The sequence below is a fragment of the Lynx rufus genome, unplaced genomic scaffold, assembly GCF_022079265.1.
Source record: "Lynx rufus isolate CCGP_SWC_20201006 ecotype Redwood Valley unplaced genomic scaffold, mLynRuf1.p SCAF_3, whole genome shotgun sequence".
Lineage (NCBI taxonomy): Eukaryota > Metazoa > Chordata > Mammalia > Carnivora > Felidae > Lynx > Lynx rufus.
In genome coordinates this window covers 139672246-139694227 of record NW_025814845.1, presented here as the reverse complement: position 1 = coordinate 139694227, position 21982 = coordinate 139672246, and the positions used below count along the sequence as shown (strand labels likewise).

At 41.3% G+C, this 21982-nt stretch overlaps 1 protein-coding gene across 6 annotated transcripts in view; it reads right to left on the bottom strand.

Moving 5' to 3' along the window:
* KLHL2 (kelch like family member 2) overlaps window positions 1–21721 on the bottom strand; it is a 117801-nt gene extending 96080 nt beyond the window's left edge. For 2 of the 6 annotated variants that reach the window (XM_047090399.1, XM_047090397.1), the window contains exons 1-2: window positions 21602–21721; window positions 8600–8725 (exon numbers count right to left, since the gene is read on the bottom strand). In XM_047090399.1, the coding sequence (XP_046946355.1) occupies window positions 8600–8725; window positions 21602–21627 (152 nt within the window). In that variant the 5' untranslated portion in view covers window positions 21628–21721. The remainder of the gene's footprint in view (window positions 1–8599; window positions 8726–21601) is intronic. The other 4 variants (XM_047090398.1, XM_047090401.1, XM_047090396.1 and 1 more) reach the window with 2 other exon arrangements.
* Window positions 21722–21982: the final 261 nt, after the last annotated feature.

Genomic DNA, 21982 nt, shown 5'->3' with positions numbered 1-21982 from the left:
AGCTCAGCCTTACTGGCTTATTAGCTGACATTAGTTAACTAGGAAGGTAAAAACACTGCCAAATCAGTATGTAGCCACACCCTGGGTTAGGTCACACAGAATCTAAGGGTCACATTCTAAAACAATAACATATTTGGTTCTAGTGCTTCATTTTTTATCTTTTTGTGTCCAGCAATAACGTATTTTATTTTGTAATGTTTTTCAATTTTTTCAGTAATTTTTTTTTGAGAGAGAGAAACAGCATGAGCAGGGGAGGAACAGAGAGAGAGAGGGGAACACAGAATCGAAAGCAGGCTCCAGGCTCTGAGCCGTCAGCACAGAGCCTGATGCGGGGCTTGAATCCATGAACCATGGGATCATTACCTGAGCTGAAGTTGGATGGTTAACCGACTGAGCCACCCAGGTGCCCGCACAATAACATATTTTAAAACGGCACTCAAAGACAAGAGAGACCAGGAGCATTTGGGTGGCCCAGTGGGTTAAGCGTCTGACTTTTGATTTCAGTTCAGGTCATGATCCCAGGGTCATGGGATTAAGCCCTGAGTCAGGCTCCACACTCACATGGATTAAGATTCTCTCTCTCTCGTCCCTCTCCCCCGCTCCCGCTTGCTCTTAAAAAAAAAAAAAAAAAAGAGAGATCTGACCAGCTTTCTTATCTTTCAGCCAGTGTGTATCTAACTGAGTATGGCCCTTACCTCTTTCCAAATGTGCATGTTTGTAAGTAGTACAATAACTTTTGGATGAGGAGGAGGACAGGTACAAATGAAAAGTTTGGCAATAAAAATTAAAGTGAGTTTCTGAGTTTATATTCCTATTACTTGAAATTCAATGAAAGAATGAATGACAGAAGGAAAAGTCTTCCAGAATAGTAAGACAAATAATTGCTATTTAGCAAAATTTGCATCTATTCATTCATCATCAAACATCCAGAGTGGCTACTGTGCGCCTAGCACTATGTTCATTTACCACAATAGCAAGGCAATGCCCATGACATCAAGGAGTTCCCAGTGGAGTGGGGAGAAACAGACAAGCTAACAGCTAATTACAAAAATGAAACTGTAACTTTTAAGATGGGGCACATGTGGCATGTTTGGGAAGATATAAGAGAGGCAAAGCCCAACCTTAAGGTGGCTTTGCAAAGGAAGATGCCTCTAAGCTCAAATGTGGAGAACAAAAATTATATAGGCCTTTTGTAAAACCCAAATTGCCTAGAAAAATGAAAGGCACTCCAAAACCTAAATGAAACAGCATCATGCAAATTGGTCCTTCTCAGGAAAAATGCTGCTTTGAAAATTAATGAAACATGCCTGACATACCAAGACATCCTTTAGTTTCCTGACACAAAGTCACAAATTCCTAAGAGGAGAAAAACCGATCACTGCTGTGTACATATCAGGCTTTCAGAGGTCAAAAATAATTAGTAGTCACATGAAACAAAAATTGACTTTCTACTGGAAGCCGGCAGGGTGAGGCAATCACATGGCATCTGTCCGTCTTTCTTCCTCGGGTGCCACGGAAAACCTAGAGGCACTGCCTGCCACATGGAGTGGACTCCGTGGCTCGTGAGACGAGGCTTCCACCACAGCCCATGGGCAAACCCCATACCACGGCCTGGAATGTGTCCAAAGTCATCTCTGGAACAGCAACAGGTGTTAGGATAAAGACACAATAGCAAGACATAAAAAGAAACAAGGCAAGGGGTCAGAGGTCAAGGAAAGAAGCCAAGAAGTTTAAAAACTGGTCAGGAAGCAGAGGGAGAGCCAGATGTGGAGCTGCTGTTCAGGACATGGCTGCATCACTGAGTACTGGTCACTCGGCATGAAGGGAGATGAGCTGGTTTAAAGGCAAAAGGCTGCACAACTGCTGACTTAAATTAGTCATATTTAACCAACCCTCCTCTGACAATTTCATTTAACAGACAAGGGAGATACAATCTGGCTTATAATGTCAATAATCTCGAAGATCAACAGAACTCCATGGCATGTGTCACCACCATCTTCCTTCTTTTTCTTCTTAAAACTATGATGGTTTGATTTTGATATGAATTTGAATTTCTGTGGCAGTTAAGCACAGGGAAAAACGTAGAGGCTGGGTTTACCCAACACAGATTCACCACCATAGTGTAAGTCCTGATAGCACAGCCCCCTCAACAGATTTGCACCTGCTGAAATTTGCAAACAGAAAGCAGGAAGTGGTGACAATGTGGAAAGTTGTAGGACAACCTACTACAGTCAATAACTTAGAAACTGCCTTAAACTAGCAAGGGTCCCAGAATATAGAGATTATTCTTTTCAAACAGAATCAAGACAGCAGAATGACAGTGAGGGGTGTCTCGGTGGCTCAGTCGGTTAAGCATCCGACTTCAGTTCAGGTCATGATCTTGCAGTTCATGAGTTCGAGCCCTACATCAGGTAAGTTTAAGCCTCGTTTTGGGTTCCCATGCTGATAGTGCGGAGGCTGTGTGGGATTCTCTCTCTCTCTCTCTCTCTCTCTCTCTCTCTCTCTCTCTCTCTCCCTCTCTCTCTCTGCCTCTTCATGGGATTCTCCCTCTCTCCCTTTCTCTCTTTCAAAAAAGAAAAAAATTAAAAAATAAAAAAGAGTGACAGTGAAAAGTGACAAAACAGAGCTACTGGAAGGCACAGGGAAAAGTGTGTTACTAAATACCTGCAGAGAAGGGAAGGCAACATCTCCAGATTTGAGGACCTGCAAGAACACTTGGTCACAGTTGAGAGAAGATGAAAAGAATAATTAGAAATAAAATGAAGGAAGAGATCAGGGACAGAGAAAGGCTGGTGGGGAGAAGAACAGAGAAATGAGGAAGGTGAAGGATTTCAGGGGGTAGGGGCAGGAAGAGTAATGCAGAGATGAGTTTCTGAATATGCAGATGAAAAGCCTCTGTGGTAGAAAGTGTAGGATGCATACAAAGGAAACTTCCTCATTACAAAGTATTTTTTAATTGGTGAAATAAATCATGAGCTACTCTTAGCTATAGTAATTTAAAGAAAAAAGCCAGAGTAAGATCTTCTGATTTTCTGATTTAACAGGCATAGTAAAAGCGAGCTCTGAAGCCAGTAGGTATTCAACAACATAAAGAAAGGGAAAAGAAAGGAGTTGGGTCAGTAAACTCATTTATTACTATCCACTATTGGTATTCTTTGAAATGTTCAATGATCTTGTCCATGCTCAATAAACACCACTTAAAAAGAGATTAATCACATGTGCTTAAGAAACACTGCAGAAGATTACCAGTTAAAGTGAGACTAGAAGTTTCAAACTGTATCTTAAAATTTCTAAATAAACAAGTCTATTTGATTTGGGGCTCTCCCCAACTGCTCTATCTTTCAAGGAATGTTTTACAGCCTACTCTAGTATAACATGAAAACAAAAGAACCTGGCAATGTTTTACTACAGAAAAAAATATATGTTCGAGCAATAAAAAAACTCACATCGTATGTAACTTCCTGAAATCTCTTTTAAAAACAGTCACATAAAGGAGTGCCTGGGTAGCTCAGTCAGTTAAGCATTTGACTTTGGCTCAGGTCATGATCTCACAGTTCATGAGTTTGAGCTCCCCCGCTTGCACTGTCTGCCTGTCCGTCTGTCTGTCTCTCTCTCTCAAGAATAAACATTAAAAAAATAAAAATAAAAACAGTGATATAAAGCTGTGAAGAGAAAGGGAGATTCACTTGTTTGTTCTTTAATTCACTTGCCATCTAAGCAACCAAGTATAAATAACCAAAGAGCCACAACTCCAATTTTTCATAGATGCACAATAGATAACTTAATCCTACTGGTGATCTGGATCCACAAGGTCTAAATGTCCTGGAGGAAAAATACAATAGGCACTCCTTTAAAAGGCAGCTTCAGGCTTTTTTGATTAAATTATACTTGGGAAGGTAAAAACTGCTGTTATAACTGACCTACTAAATATTTATGACTTAGGTATGATATATAGAGGAGCACATGAACTGCTTCAAATGATTTATCCTTACTAAAAACTTTCAAGTCCTTAATATATCTTAAGGATCAAAATTCTCTTCCTTCTAAACAAGCAACAGGTTGGCCCTAACTAACAGTCACTGAAATTTTTAAAGCTCAGATACTCTTATCCCATAACCTACAAAACAGAAGTTGTGTGTGTGTGTGTGTGTGTGTGTGTGTGTGTGTGTGTGTTTAACGTAAAGGCAAAAAGCTATCTCTTGACATTTCCTTTTTGGGGCCACCTCAAAAAGCCCGTAGCATAATGTTCTCAATAAAACCTATGTCTGAGATTTAGTCTGCTTGTCTTCTCTACAGACTCAACACACTGTTTTACACATAATTAGATCTATTGCTTTGATTTTGAATATGTCAGTATCCTGAAAAATTCCTACCCCCAACAATTCAAGCTCGGGAAGTTGAAAGAGCTGAATTTTCTGCCAGAGATGCGTTGCTAAAAAGACCCGTCCTTTCACTACACTGCCAGGTTGTGTCTCCAACACCATTCATCTTACAACGCTGCTCCCTTTTTCAAAAACCTTCACTGATTCCCAGTGCCCACAGGATTAAGTCCAAATTCATCACGCTATTTAAGCCTGCACAATTCAGTCCTTCTCCCGCTTCCTAACCTTTTCTGCACAGACTCCCCAGCACGAACTCTTGATTCACTTTATCCAACAAGTTATGTTTATCCCCCCCGTAGCTCATGCAGTCATCCAGGCCAGGAACTGCCTTTCCTCTCCTGTCCTTTGTATGAATCCTACTGCCCGCGATCAGGTCCAGCAGAAACCTCTTCTTTGGGCTGCTGTGGATTTCTCCCGTGAAAATCCTCTTCAGCATGCACCGTTCCCCCACCTCATCCTCTCCTCTAGACATCTCCTATAGCAATCTAGACATTCACAGGGCATGGGCCAAGTCTGATGCTGTTTCTGGCTCCTGCACAGCCGCGCATGCTAGCAGATTTCAAAGGAGAACCAGCTGCTTACAAACACTTGTAGAATACACTGTTTACAAGTAACTGCAGGGTTTTTAAGCCAAGTAATTTTAAGCTATTCAAGCTCATATTGGGCTGGGACATGGAGCTATATCTGGGCCTCCTGTCTAAAAAAGAAAACAAAAACAAAAAACTAGTTTAAAGAAAATGTCACATTCTTTTTCTATAAACTATATTAATTCTCAAACTTAAACTTTACAAAGCTCTTGCCCGCTCACTCCCACTCCCCCAACCACACCTTACAACAACCATAACTAGAAAAAAAAAGTGACTTTTACTCCTAAAATATCACTTCCATCAGTCAAACATTCATAAAAACGCTCTCTAGTGTATGGCTGTTATTCTACCAGTTAAAGGCAAGGGCCCAAGAGCAGAGCAATAAGAACAAGGAAGTTCTCTCTTCCCAGAAGTCAGGAAACCACTCTCAGCTACCTCTTCCTGGCAGCAGGAAGTTGATGCAATGGCAGGAAATTAAAGATTTTCAGCTGTTTAAAGAATAGGCTTCCTCCAAGATTTTTTTTTTTAATTACTCAAATGGGCCATAAGGGTTAAGAGAGAAGTGAATGATATTTTTAAAAATGTTTAATGTTTATTTTTATTTTTGAGAGACAGAGAGAGAGCATGAGCAGGAGAGCGGCAGAGAGGAAGAGAGACCCAGAATATGAAGCAGGCTCCAGGCTCAGAACCCAATGCGGGGCTGGAATTCACGAGCCGTGAAATCACGACCTGAGCCAAAGTCAGACGCTCAACCAACTGAGCCACCCAGGTGCCCCAGAAGTGAATGATATTTAAAACAAACAAAACAAAAGGGTTCTGATGAATCCCAAAGAGAGTTTATTTAAAAAAAAAAAAACAAAAAACAAAAAAAAAAAACAATATCAGTTAGTGAGTTTATTAAAACAATCCTGGATATAGAGCTGGCAGCGAACACCCTCTAGCTATTTAAAAGTCGTTCTTTGTTCTGAAAATCAGCATCAACTACCAGCCTGGTGACAACGGTACGACACAAAGAGTAAGACCCTGTTTCACAGCCATATAGTTCACACCCAAAACGGGACACATAGGTACATGAAGGCTAGAGCAAAATAAACCCAGGATGAAGCAAGGACACCAGTGCTGTGCATGTTAGCAGGAAAAAATCTCACAGACTCAGAGAAGTCAGAGCAGCAATGAACCTCACATTCCATCCTGTCTCCTCCCTTCATTTTATAGTTAAGCCTCAAAGAAGTAAAACAGTTCGCCCAAGTCCAGAGTGTGTCCCTAAACCGGGGTCATCCACCTCAGGGGAAGGTGTCACCTTCCCTGAAGTTTAGTGAGTCATGCCTAGGTCAACAGAGGCCCTACTCACACCAGTGGAAGGCCATGGTTATGGTGCTCCCACAGAAGGGGGTGGGGAGAGGAAATGTGAACAGGAAAACGTCAGTCTTTCTAGACTTTTCAAAGAAAAAGAAGAGCCATTAAAAATCTCAGTCTTGGGGCGCCTGGGTGGCGCAGTCGGTTAAGCGTCCGACTTCAGCCAGGTCACGATCTCGTGGTCCGTGAGTTCGAGCCCCGCGTCGGGCTCTGGGCTGATGGCTCAGAGCCTGGAGCCTGTTTCCGGTTCTGTGTCTCCCTCTCTCTCTGCCCCTTCCCCATTTGTGCTCTGTCTCTCTCTGTCCCAAAAATAAATAAACGTTGAAAAAAAAAATTTTTTTTTAAAAAATCTCAGTCTTAAAATGACCAGACTAGGGTCACCTGGGTGGCTTAGTCAGTTAAGCGTCCGACTTCAGCTCAGGTTATGATCTCATGATTTGTGAGTCTGAGCCCTGTGCTGACAGCTCAGAGCCTGGAGCCTGCTTCAGATTCTGGGTCTCTGTCTCTCTCTGCACCTTCCCCGCTCACACTCTGTCTCTCTCTCTCAAAAATAAACATTAAAAAAAAAAAAATTTAATGACTAGACTATTTTTCTTACTTTTCAGTTCCATTTAGTAACCACTTCAGTTTACATTCAATAACTACTGTTAAAACGGGATTAAAAAACTAGAACAGCACATCCGGACCTGCTGGATTATCCCAACTACATATTTTCCCAAAGACTAATGAAAACATTAGAAATACTATCAGAGCTGGACTAGGAAGCAAATCAAGTATGTTATAGTCGATTTAACTTCCTTGTCCCTCTCCACTCCACTCTCCACCTAGCAGCAAGTATGTTCTTTTCAAAGTACAAATCTGATCATGTCATTACCCTGCTTAACACTCTCCAGTGGCTTCCTCCCATGACAAGACTGAAATGTGTAAGGCCCAGAGTATGCTGGGCCCCACCTGCCCACTCAGGCTCCTCTCTTGCCATGACCCCCTTGACATTTGTGCTCCAGCTGCCCCTCATTTCCTCCAATGAGGCCAGCTCTGTCCCACCACCAGACTTGGACACTGCCATTCCCTGTGCGTGGAACAGTTTTCTAACCTCTCCCACCCCCATCCTGCCTTCATTTCCTTACCTCTGTTTTGCTTTGGTTCTCAGCACAAATATTTCTATCAGGTCAGGAAGCCTTTCCTGACCACTGTTATCAACCTTCACAGCACCAGGCAGCCCTCCTGCATAGCACTTACTGCCATTAAAATTTATAGTAAATTATGTGTGTAATCCTCTGATTAATGCCTGCTCCCTGCATTCAACCATAAGCTATGTGTCTCATGCTCACCATTGTATCTCCAGCACCCAACAGATAAATATTTATTGAATCTTTACGTAAATAAAAAACAAACAAATGATGGGCCTAAAGGGTGGACTTTTACGAAGACATAGCACACAGAGATTGAAGGACAGTTTAAGTCACTCCCTTCTTTTTAGCCCAAGCTTTTAAATATATGTACTTTCACAAAGAGAACAACGCGGAAAAAAATACTTTCACAAAGGGCTAAGAAAACTAAACCAAGGTTAATACACACATTAGTCTTTTAATTAAAAAAAAAAAACTATTCATTTTCCAATCAACTTTTAAAGTCACTTCTTTCATATCAGTGACCTTTAACATACTTAAGAATAACGTTAACAATGGGCAGGTCACCAGTCCTCAAAATTACTACCACCACCACCATCAAAGTATCACATTTTTCCCTTGCAGTTTTCTTTATATATTCTTTGTGATAAGTGAGAAACCCTACACCAAGCCATCCAATAGAACTATGGGATATATATGTAATATAAAATATAATGCAATTCATAATTTTCTAGTAATCACATTAAAAAAAAAACAAGTGAAAATAATTTCAATAATATATTCTATTTAACCCAAAATATCCCATATATTATCATTTTTAAATGTAACCAATATTCTTAAAAGTTATTAATAAAACATTGTACATTCTTTTTTGTACTAAATCTTGGAAATCCACTTTGTATTTTCTACTTACAGAACATCTTAATTCAGATTAACCACATGTGGCTAGTTGCTACATATCAGAGACCAGCCTTATACTATTCATGCTTCTGATTAAAAAAAACAAAAAAAACCCGTAGAAAAAGCTTTTAATGTTCTCTATATCAAATAAAGAACCAATGAGGCATGAAGAGCATATTCACTAGAAACAACTACAAAATAAAGGGAAGAGACCCATGTTACATGAATATTAATGTAATAATACCTTCTTAATTCATTCATGACTTTGAAAGCTTTCTTCATATGCCAAGGATTCACTGTCACTGGGCAGTGTTTTTCAGTATTATCATCTTTTGAATCGAGAGGCTTCTGATGACCCTGCTTTGTGCATCTGTACATAAAAGAAAAAAAACAGAAAAGATCTTATTAAAAAATAATTTAGTTCTGGCTTATTAGGCTATAAGAGATACAACAAATCTCTCAAATTCATTTAGAGGAAGTCTTGCAGTATATCCCAATGTAAGATCAAGACACAATTCAGAGCACTTTCTGATGGTCACTACGATTGCAACAAAAAAGTGGGTAATCACCTCCATGGTGTCAAAGCTCTATCACAAAGGAGCACAGAAAATTCAGTAAAAGTGGTTCAGCAGATACTTTGAAATAAAAATGCTGAGAAATGATCTCTGTTGGAAATTAACATGCTTTTAACAATCTGCTGTAGTCATACATTATTTACAAACCAAGACAGGAACAGGACCATATTTTACACAAACTTCAAAAACTTAGACTCTGATTTGAATTTTGCTCTCTACCTGCCAGGCTATTTATTTACCCCATATATTTCAGACCTACTCTTGTAACAAGAGATTAATCCTGTTAGCTAAAGTTTATTGAGTATTTACTATTCAGCAGCCACTGTGCTAAGTTGTTTACTTGTATTATTTGCTTAATCTTCACAACAACTCTGTGAGCTCATTACTATTACCATCCCCATTTAACAGATGAAAAGATGAAGGCAAAAAACAATTTAGGTAACTAAATAGTAGAGCTGGGTAAGAGCAAAGTCAGTCTGACTCTTTGAGCCCATTCTTTTCACTAATGTTCAATACCATTTCCTACATTAAGCAATGATATTTAACTTCATATTTAAACATAATTTTTAAGAGCACAGGCTGTATTAGTATTGCTGTATAAACTACTCTTTTGAGACTTGGGAGCAAAAAAAATTAACAAATAAAATCAGGGTACCATGGCAGGGAGTGGGGATTAACTACTAATGGACACAAGGGAACTTTCTGAGAAGATAGTTGCACAACTCTGGAAATGTACTAAAAAATCACTGAATTGTACAACTGTAATAGGTGAATTTTATGGCATGTAAATTATACCTCAATAAAGCTATTAAAGAAAAAAATCAGGATACCAAATTAAGCCTAAAGAAGTCATACTTGCATATATATCACACAAAGGACAACAGGCAAACATCATTATTTATTCCCATATTTCTCTTCATACCTCTTCCTTTCCTGACCCATTCTGAAAGGATCATTTATTTTTAAAGTATTACCTCTTACGAATTCACTCAGCAAACATTTTTTGAGTGCCAACTATGTACCAAGCACCATTCTAGGCACTTGGAATACAGGTGAACAGTGAACAAAAAAAAGACTCCTACCCTCACAGAGCTTGGAGTCTAGCAGGGGCAATGGAGAGGAGACAATACGCAGAACAAATCAGTAAAACAGGCAGCACATCATAAAATAAGAGCTACGGATATAAGAACAAAGGCAGGGTAAAAAGAATCAAGAGGACAGAGTGATACAACTTGCATTAGTCAACAGGGTCATCAGGTCATCAATAGCCCAACTGAGAAGTGAGATCTGAACCAAGACTAGGAGGTGAGAGAAGGTCCAGAAGGAATGAAGAGCTAGAGCCAAGGCCTACATGTGCCTGGTGTGTTCCAGGAATAGTGAGGCCAGGGCTGGGGCTAGGGGGACAGAGGGGAGTGCAGATCATGTAGGACCTGTGGGACACTGTAAGGACTTTGGCTTTTACCCTGAGTGAATAGGGAGGCATCACAGAAGAATGACACCATCCAAGGATCACTTTGGCTCTTGGTGAGAATAGTCAATGTGGGCAAAGATAAAAGAGTGTAAACTATTTAGCAGAGTGATGCAGTAGGAGATGCCAGAGGCTCAGAGCACGGTAGTAGCAGTGGAGGTAGGAGCAGTGATGAGAAGTTGCTGGGTTCTGGGTATATTTTAAAGGTAGTGCCAACGAGATTTGTTTACGAAATGCACGTGGTGCATCAAAGAAAATCAGGATGACTCCCAATTTTTTGGTTTGAGCAACTGGAAGGACTGAGTTTCCATTGAGATGGGGAAGGCTGCAGGTGGAACCAGTTTGGGGGTAGGAAGATCAAGAGCTTAGCCTTCACATATGTTGGTTTTAAGATATCAGACATCCAAATGAAGATGTAAAATTGGCATATTAGAGTCTAGAGTTGCAGAGAAAACTTTACCTGGGTAGAAATGTACACATAGAAGATACACAAAACAATGGAACTCAAGCACTCAAACATTAATGTAACCTCTACCATTAACCACAGATGCTATCTTTGCTCAGTCCTCCATTCAACACTAATTGAGGCATCTGATTCTTCAAGGGTATGCATACCAGAAGTGGAGATAAGTCATGTGTCCCTATCACTTGAGAGTTTTTGAAGGGGGGGCCTTACAAGCAAATGAGTACAAGACCCTGCCTCCTGGAGGTGAGCCCACAGCTGGAATGGGAGAATAGGATAGTACATCCTCCTGTGTGTGTGTGTGTGTGTGTGTGTGTGTGTGTGTGTGTGTGTGTGTGTAGAGGGATGAGTTACGCTTGGCCTGAGAAAAAGAGCTAGTAAGTCTAGGAGACAAAGATGATAGAACATTCAGATCTGGTGGAGGGGACTGGGAAACATTTTATAGTTTAAGACATATTCTCATGCTATTCCCCACCACCCTTTCATAAAGAAAACAGTAGGAAGAAAGAGAAATTATATAGATATATTCAACCTATGCAAACTTTCTGACCACATAACACTGAACGTCCACATGTATAGCAACTTAAGAAGTTTTACATTAGCTTCTGGTTTAATAACTTAAGAGTTTATAACAAAAGGGAAATATAATATTGAGGACTGACAAAACTATCACAGAAGGGCTTTTCAATGCTCAGAATGGAAGTGAAAGCAACTCAGTCCTAGAAAGAATACAATTATTTAAGAGCCAAGAGTGTTTATATTTGCTTAAGAAATTATGAATTAAAACTGCCTGCATTAGAGAATTAACTTTAAGACAGCTACCATACATGGGGCGCCTGGGTGGCTCAGTTGGTTGAGCCTCTGACTTTGGCTCAGGTCATGATCTTGCAGTTCATGGGTTCAAGCCCCTGCTCAGAGCCTGCTTCGGATTCTGTGTCTTACTCTCTCTCTGCCCCTCCCCTGCTCACACTCTGTCTCTCTCAAAAATAAACATTAAAAAAAAATTTCTTTTAAAACTACCATACAGCAATCAATATCTATATAGGTGCATTCTTAAAGCTATGTTCAGCTCCTGCTTTTTCTGATGTACTCCATAAACTCTACAAAGAAAAGACTTTATTCAAAGGCTTAAAGGAATAAGTAAGAAATAACACTGACTTTTTTTTTTAAGTGTTCTCTGTACTGAGAGCTACTTACAAATACAGCACCCTGCTGCACAGGACTACATTTTCAACACTAAAGTCCTTTCCATAATTTTCCATTTCCTATATGGTTTTGTGTTAGATAGTCTCTCACTCAGAAGCAGAACTGGGTAACAAAATGTTACATCATGCCTAAAACTACAGATGTGGAAATGAACATACACTAGGAAGCAGCGAAGTGGGAGGTGAAGGTTGACCCTTTCAGGTATACCAGTAAGTGCAGTTAAACCTTCTCCCTGCTTCCCTCTGAAGCAGGGAGGTAGCCTTTTCCAGAGAAGCTCCTCATTCTGAGAACTGTCTTCTTTTAATTATCTAGAAGAGATACTTTTTCAAAGTTCTTTCATTTTAAGTCCTTCCCCAATTCTAACTCGCAACCAGTCTTAAAACTGTCCAATAGCTTACTGCTATCAAACATACTCAACATAGTTGAGGTTTCCAAGGGTCTGGATCCCAATACACAGCTATGTTTTATAAGAATCTTTGAGTCTTCCTTCAATGACTGACTCTTGTGTAAATTTCCAGCTGTGGGTAAGGTTGGCTTCTCAGACCAGGTAACTAGGTAACTCTAACTCTGCCCCAAAACACACTAGTGACAGAAATGAATTCTCAGAGAAGAAGAAAATAAAGTCTCTCACAGGGCTGTCTCCCTCAAAGAGTCAATATCCATAAGCAAAGGTTTAAACCTACTGCAAGAATTCTGTGGCCATCTTAGAAATGAGGCATAGTTTCTTTAGATATACATTAGTTGTTCTGGCAGAGTGATTCCTAATGGCAGGGGTCAGAAGGATGAGAAGCAAGGAGTACCTGGGTGGCTCAGTCGGTTAAGTGTCCAACTCCTGATTTTGGCTCAGGTCATGATCTCATGGTTCGTGAGATGGGGCCCCATGTTGAGCTCAGTGCTGTCAGCTTGGGGATTCTCTCTCTCCCACTGTCTCTGCCCCTTCCTCACTCATGCTCTCTCTCTCTCTCTCTCTCTCTCAAAATAAATAAACTTCAGAAAAAATTTTAGGAGCGCCTGGGTGGCTTAGTTGGTTAAGCATCCAACTTGGGCTCAGGTCATGATCTCACGGTTCGTGAGTTTGAGCCCCGTGTCAGGCTCTGTACTAACAGCTCAGAGCCTGGAGACTGCTTCGGATTCTGTGTGTCCCTCTCTCTCTGCCCCTTCCCTGCGTGTGTGCGCTCTCTCTTACTCTCTCAAAAATAAATTTTAAAAAAATTTTTTAATTATTGATTTTTAAAAATCAATGAGCCAAACAATTTTTCAAACTGCACTCAACCATCTTTTTTCCCATGAAGATTTGGGCAAGCCCTTTTTATAGGACTAGGTATATCTGAATGACAGCATCTCCAGGAGCAGGGGTGAAAGGCAGCTATGTATAATTTCAAAACAAAACAAAACAAAAAAAGTGATGTAATATGTCCCACCACCCACTTCCCTCCCACCCCGGGACAATCATCTCAGATTGAGAACAAACACTTTAGAACATATGAGTTGTTCATGTTTTTAGGGTTTTCTGGTAGAAACAATGCTGTAACTCATGTGAATGATGCAGCTGCAAAATTTAACAGGGGACCAGACATTTTCACATGCAGGACACAAATACTTAGCCCCTGGGTGGCCACCATCTCAGCTCTTCCCTCTGCCTGTTCACCTCAAAGGCTGTAAGACTCCCTTGCTCACAATGAGTCACCCACCATTACTCACAAACTTCTGCCAAGTTCACATCAGCAGCTGTTGTTTTCAGTCACCATCCATGCTCTACGGCTCTGAAGTTTCTCCATTACTTTATAATATCTCTTCTATTTTCTGTGCTGTCTTCCCTAACTAAACTTCCACTCAGAAGCTGATTATACTAACAACGCTCCAGTTTGCAAGTCCAAGATATCAGAAGGCCGATATTTTAACTAGTATGTTATGTCACTCTACAGTTTCCCAAGAAAATAGTCTCACATCCTTCATCTCACCCAAATAACCACCGTAGTATTTAGAGGTTGTAAAAATAGAGGGCTTTCTCCACTGGAAACAGGATTTGGTTTGTGGAAGAGTTGTGGCTTCAGTTTTTGCAATTAGCTCAAGACAAAGAGACATGCTCTGCAGATTCTCTTCAACTGTTTGGAATTCAAACTTTCATTAGGTATAGAGCCAGCAGACTAACTATCATCCACAGACATATGGTCCTATTACCAAATAAATATAGCTTTAAAAAAGTTAGTGTCTATATCTATTTACACGTAAGAATTTGGATTGTACCTTCAGTATGAAGACCTATAGAACTGAATATAAAGCATCTTGTGAGACAAAACAAAATCCCTGCTCTCCAGTCACAGAACACCTTACAAGACATCATAATGATGCCACTGAAATCTTGCCATTTGTGATGACATGGATGAACCTAAAGGGTATTGTGCTAATTGAAAAAAGTCAGACAAACACAAATGCCACATGATTTCACTTACATGTGCAATCTAAACAAACAACAAAAAAAGAGAAAAAGACTCATAAATATAGAGAGTACAATCTGGTGGTTGCTAGTGAGGAGAAGGTTTGGGGAGTGAGAGAAACAGGTGAAGGGGATTAAGAGGTACCAACTTCCAGTTTTAAAATAAGGCACAAGGATGAAAAGTACAGCATAGGAAACATAGTCAATAATATTGTAATAACTTTGCATGGTGACAGAATAAAAGGTAATGCCACTGAATACATCAGTATAGCACATATATTGCCAAAAGTTATGTTTCAAATTTCTCTGAGCTGGAAAAGCTGGAAATGCCCAATTTTCCTAAAATGGATTAGCAATTAAGCGAGAGCACTGAACCTATTGGAGGACAGAGGGAGATCTCACACACACACACCCCGACCCACTACTCTCCCCCTGGGATTTAGTTGTGTGGCTTTATGTTAAGTGTGCGGAGAAGCACTGGCAGGAGGACGTGGTTGGGATGTCTGAAGTGGAGAGGTTGATGGAAGTTGGAATATAATTGCTCTCTGATAGTAGAACAATAGAGCTGTAAAAAGCTCTGCTTCAGTTCAACTCAGCTTGCTCTCCCTCTTTCCCTCCCACCTACATGACAAACAGAGCACAATCAGGCACTTTTTGTCCCTGGCAGTGACTATTACCAGGAAAGGGACCAGGGTAAAAAGCATGTCTTATGCAAGATCAATCTTATTTTAAAGAATTTGTTATAAACAAACAGTTAACAAAGCGCTGTCAGAGTGGGATATTTGTGACGTGCTAAAATAGGGAGAAAGAGGTTGATGATCCATTTCAAACACTTCCGTGTCTTTTATCAACTCTTTTTTCTGGCCTTTCTTTTGCCACTTTCCCTAGTATTACCAGCACTTGGCTAGTAAGAGAGGGCAGCAATTTGATTTCACAATTCAGTTGACCAGGCTACATTTTCTAACACTCGGATGAAAACACACTAGAAGAGGACCAGAATCAGCTGGAAGACCTGAATGGTATTCCTAACGATGCCAAATACTAACCAAGTGACCTTGGGTGTAGTCACTTGGCCTCTCTGGCCTTTAGACTGTTTACTTACAAAATAAGGTGTTGTTATTCCACAAATATGTCTAATACGAAATGTAATAGGAAAGTCAAAGATAATAACACCTCACCTACTTGCCTCAGGGAGCTGTACAAGCATTAAATACTGTATAAATGTAAACACAGAGTTAAGAAGAAAAATGTTGAGGTTAGGAGCTGAACTGAATATAGAGATATACTTTTATGGATTTGACTGGCCTTCCTCCTTTTTAATTGTGACATTCAATTAAAAATTATTAGCAATACTCCATGCAACCACCAGTGTTAATAAATCAAGTAGATAAGCACTGCCTAGATGCTGACTGCATACCCTAACATAAGCAGAATGGGGGAGATGAAGGAGGCTGAACGCAAGAAACTTCTCCAGTTACCATCTAACTGGGGAGGCACATCTGAAAGCACCAGGGAATGGCACAAGTCAGCACACAGGTGCAAAATAATGGGCTACCGACACTATAGGAATGCAAAGAGCAGCTGGAATGAATTAGAGTAAATAGGGAAGACTTTGTGAAGGAAGAGAGGGTTCCAAGTGGGCTTTGGAAGAATTCCAAGTTGTTTTAACTGGGGACAGGCTGGGAAAAGGCTGGGGATTCCTCACTCGTGATAAGGCAGAGTTTACTCTAGGAGGTCAAAGCACATAATACTTTTGAACATACTATAAGATTAGGACAAAATGATCGAGGACTCTGACCATCGATCTGGTTGAGATAACTGGTTTGGTAAGTCACTTGATGTGACTCTAAGATGTTGGGGTCAAAATAGTAAGTGGATTGAAAGGTGAGGAAACAACACATAGATTTCAACAGGAGAAAAGGTAAAAGAAAAATGCAGGTATCAAGGAATGAAATCTGTTCAGGATAGAAGGAGTCAGAATGGACACTTGAAACCATGAGTATACAGTTTCCAGAAGTTGATAAGTGTGGAGGATGATGAGAGACAGAGACAGAGAGAGAGAGAGAGAGAAATCAAAGACCATGCCAAGGCTTTGGGTATCTGGGACCAAAAGGATGATTATTCCATTGATTATGTGCAGATGTTATAAAGGGAAATCAGTTTGAGAACAAAGGTTACAAACTCAGTTTTAGACATGCTGAATCTGATGTGTAAGGTAAGAGCAGAGAAGTTCTATAAGAAGTTGAAAATTCAAGACTGAGGCACAGATCTAGAGCCTAGGCTTAAGACACAGATGGAGCCACAACTTAGTGATCAACAGTTATTAAAAAGAACTGGCCAAAACCTGCATCTGTGAGGAGCAGACACTGCCAATGAACCATAACAGAAGAAAAGCCATCTAAGACAGAAAACAGTGATCAGTGAGAGAGTCCCAACTTCTCCTCCTACTTGATAACCTTTGAAAAGGAATTTACCGTCTGAAAAAAGATAAGAACCTACACCAACATAATCTCATGTTCACAAGATTAAATGAGATAAAGTAATAAAGTAAATCACATTTAGCAACCTAAAACCTACGGGAGGGAACCAAGAAAAAGCAGTGTCATAGAAAGCAAGGGCTTATTTAAGGCAGGATCAGTGAAAAGAACTGGTCAAAAAAATACTTCAGCAAATGCCAACCGTCTGAAATGTAAAACAGTAAAGCACATAACACACAAAGTATACTGACCCTAGCACTACGGTAATTGTATTAAATATTTGTTTGCTATCAGTTTCAACCACAATGAAAAAGACTTTGTTTTCTGAGATATTCCCAAAGTCTGGTCATAGTAAGCACCCAATAAATATGAATGAAAAACCTTATCTCCCTTATTATAAACAGTAAACAATATTTAGAATTTGGAAGAATTCTATAGAAGAGCATCTGAAAAGCAATTTTCATTCTCTGTATCACCTGAAAAGAACCTTCTTCCTGGTCTTAAGGAAGAAGTTCAACTGTTTTCATAAACACTTCTAGTGCAGTTCCATTACAGCCACAGATGAGTAAATTTGCAGTCACCTTCAAGAAAGCAGGCTTACTGATATTTACTGAATGCCTACTGTGTGTATTATAGAAACAAGAGGTTTGGGGCTATTTAGTGGGAGAGGGAGGAGTGATTTCCCAGCATCAGAAAAATTTAAGACTACTGCATCAATGTTACCTATTTCCAGAATCCACTTCTCAAGTTCCCAAATACACCTCAGAATTTTCCTTACATAACACTTCTTTCAACACACAGTGATCCATGTCTTCTTTCAACATTACCTTGTCAGCCATTATTACTCCTACATATTTTAAACATCTTTGTCTGTCACTGAGGAGATTCACCTATCATCTGACAGATGCCCAATTTACATTCATGTCTACTTAAACAAAACCAAGAATACATTCCAGTGTGCTGTAAGACAAACCATTGAATACTGGGGTAACCTGCGTCAAGGTTCCAAATTCACAGTAACTCAATCTTAAAATTAGAAAGAACATTAAAGGTCATCTGGTCCGGTGGATCACAAAAGCTGGGCTCCAGTAAACTTTTTATTGATCTGTGACAAAATAAGGAAAATATAGTAAGTTTCCATAAAACTAAATTAATTCAATTTAAAGACTATCCTTTTAAGTCTGAGATTATGTCCTTCTTTGTATTTGGAAAGGGACACTAAACTGTCCTTTCTTTTACAAAAAAATGGTGATAGCTGATAATTATTATTTCATCAATTTTTTTTTCTACTAAGCAAAAAAATAAGTTAGCAGTTCTGTGATGGACCTCAGTTTGTTTGTTTATTTATTTATTTATTTATTTATTTATTTATTTATTTTAACTTTAAAGGTCAGTGAAATCCAAAATTCTGCTCTGATTCAACCAATCTTCTGCTGCCTAAATCCCTATGAACACGGTCAAGAAGATGTCTGTCTGCCTACGCTTGAACAACTCTGATGCCAAGAGTTTCCAGTGATGTGGAATCGCTGATCCAAGATATGGTTGTATGTGAGACATGTTTGCTGAGCTCTGTGAAGGAAAAGCAAAGATGTAAGGCTTGTAAAGAGAAAGCCAACATGTAAAATCAGAGCCATTAAGAAAACAAGGACCAAAACACTGTTCAGTGAGAGGTGGTCAAAGGGATGCATGCCACCCTATACCTCAGCCTTCCCTCAATTTCATAATTATGAAAATCTTTCACAAAAATAACTATAAAAGCTAGAATATGCAAAACATTCCTGAGGTCAGGGCTGCACGTCTCAGTTTACCACCCAAAATTCCTATACTAACCTACATCTAATTTTTAGTTACACACCTTCAGATTCAATCAGAGGCAAATGTCCCATCATCTTAATATCACCCAGACTCCTAAACGCAAGAGAATCTAAACGTCACATATAAGATCCAAAAAACAACAGGCAGAGAGATACGAAGCCCAGTGACAATATGAGAATCAAAAAGGATGAGGAGAACTTGGAGGCAAAGAGTGAAAGAGTGGAAAGAGTAGAAGAGATCAAAACCTAATTTCAACGAGCCCATCCCATCCCAAAGGAACTAGAGAACCTGGGCAGTCATCCTACCCCTCCAAGACAATGTGCTAACAGGCTGAAGGGCAGCAAGGTGGGATCTGAAAACAGTGTAAAACTGGCTATCACAAGAGAAGGACGAGCATAAGCTCCTCCACAGTGGCAGGCAGAGACAGGCATTCAAATATTCGCAGAATTAATGAGTTAATAAACAGACACTCACCCAAAGAGGATCTGAGCTCCTGCTTCCAACCACATCACCCAAGGCATTTTAAGTCCACATCAAACATCTTTCCTTGCCTTAAAGCTCAGGTTAAAAATCTAACCTTACAAGAAGCTGAGCCCTCCCAATAACTTTGACTGCCTCCATCTACCCAACTCAAGCCCAGTGAGGCCCAATAAAGCTCCTTCCCAAAGACACTGTCTGCAATCCTCAAATACGGCACCTATGATTTAGTGTGGAAGGAAAAAGTAAGCTAATGGGAGTGAAGGCAAATAGGCCAAGGGGCAGGAAGGGAACCTATTTCTGATTCTAACAAAATCTGGAATGAGGGTTAATTTTAGATGGGCCAAATGAAAATAAACCCCATTTGTATTTAGTATTAAATGAATATCAACAATCAAGAAGTCTCACCAACTTTAGCCACCCCTCATTAAAAGAAGTTTTAACAAATCTTTCATCCCTGCTGACATTCCTTGTTTTCCATTACATCTCAGCCTGTCATTGTTCCAGCATTATTGATGGAGTCTCAATACCAGAGAATTGTGCTGGATACCAAAATTATGATTAATTGATCTGTCCTAGATTCAGTTTATCACTATTTCCATGCACACGTCCATTTCATTTTCAATTATTTCTATTTAAATCATTTTCTACATCTCTAGTCCCTCCCTCCAGAGGCTGCTTTTTGTCCACACCCTTTTTCCACCTGCATTCTAAGAGCCCCTTGTTCTTTCCTGTAGTTCCCTCTGCTCCAAAAGTAAAAGGGGACTGCAGGAAACTGATATAAAGGGAACAGGCTTAGTATAGATAACATGCCTACATGATATATTCCATATACTATGTGCTATCTACATACAAGAACCATTTCCTGCCTTAATTGTCTCTAAGCCTGGACAGAACCCATGTGCTGGTGCTATATTCATGCTGCTGATGCTAACAATCCACCATCATATTTCCTAGGGTTTAGGAGCCTTCCCAAACCTGCTAAAGAACATGACCCGATCACAAAGCCCTCAAAGCTAAGTGATCACGAAGCCACTGAGCCCTTGCTTCTACTGGCCAGGAAGGGTCAATTCATCAGTTTTATCATCTACTCCTTAGATCCCCATGACCTGTTCCACTCAAGCTAAAAATTCTGTAAGGCACTTTTAGAAATTACAGTTCCAGGATCTTATAGTTCCAGCTCTCCTTAAAAGGGCTGGACATCAAAAAATTATTCAGTCCAGGCCAAATACCCATATTTTGGCTGGAATTCTGCCAAATAACCACAAGAGGCTGGTGCGGTACAACTGCCATGGAGTGAAGCTGGCCAAATCTAAAAACGATAAGGCTCCATGAATAAGCTCTCGTGAAAAGGTACACTGATCTCAGAATGAGGTTTGCTTGCGGTTTGAAAAGTCAGACTCAAGGGGCTCTTGTTCCCTGATAAAGGTTAAACTAAGGAAGGCAAATCAAAATGGAAATTTTCAAAACTCCTGGTGATTTATAGTCCACTTTTACCAAATACTTTCAAAAAATATATACTGTACTGAATAATGCAATTCTTCAGTATCTTCCACGTAATTGTTCAACTGTTATTATTTCTGGAAAGTAGTTTCGCTGCAGGTATCTTGAATGTATTTGGGTACCAAGGAAGAAGACACCTGTGCCTGGCAGGTAGCTACACTACTAATTTGCCTAGGGTACCAAGGAAACAGAAGATGCTCTGGTTTCTGGATACAATTTTCTGCAGTGCCAGGTAAAAGAGGTCACATGCCCTGAACAGCCGTGGCTCATTTAGAGTGATGTAAAAGCTCTTCAGATATTAATTTTGCTAGAAATTCGAAGAAGCAAGCAATCTAAGGTCAATTCATTTAGACACCGGTGTCTGGTACTTTCCAGTTCCCTTTTTTTCAACGGACTCCCGTGCAGCATATCTCCATCCCTTAGAAAGGGGTTGGCAAGCTAGGCACCAGCAGCCCAAGCGTTCCAGGGAGGCGCACACAGGACGGGCAGAGTCCCCAAGCCCAGCCCAGCCGGAATCTTCTATTCGCCCGGGATGGGGAAGCCCCTTCCCTAGATACTATCCAGGGTTCTAAGTCACTGCCTGGCCAGGCTGAGTTTCCGCCCGCGTCCGCCTCAGGACTGCGGGAACCGCACCTCGTCACGCCCCGCAGCTCCCACCTCCCGCCGCCCCCAGCGTCCGCTCCCCGGCGGCTCCGGGCGTCTTCCGCCGGCGGGCACCGGGCGGCCGTGCCCGAGCAGCGCCCGTGGCCGGCGGCACGCGCCGCAGCAGCGCGCTTATCCGCAGCCGCACAGCCCGCCCGCCTGCCCGCCCGCCCGCTCACTCACGCGGGAGGCAGCGGCGGCGTCTCCATTGTGGCTCCTCTCGGGCTTCAGAACGCAGGCACCGACCGCCGCCGCCAGCACCATTCCAGCCGCGGACGCCGGCACTGCCCGCCCGCCGAGCCGCGTTCCATCCGCCCCGGAGGGGGCGCCGCGCTCGCCTCACCGCGCGCCACCACCTGCGGCGGCGGCCCCCGCGGCCATGGCCCGCTCGGCCGGGCGCGCTCCGTCTGCCTGCGCGGCTCCCGCGCTCTCCGGAGTGCGGGGCGGTGGCGGCGGCGGGACGGGCGGGCGCGCGGGCTCGGCCACTTCCGGGTTTGGCCCCGGCCGCGCCGACGCCGTGACGGGACGGCGATGCGGCCTCCCGCGGCGGCCGAGGACCCCTCC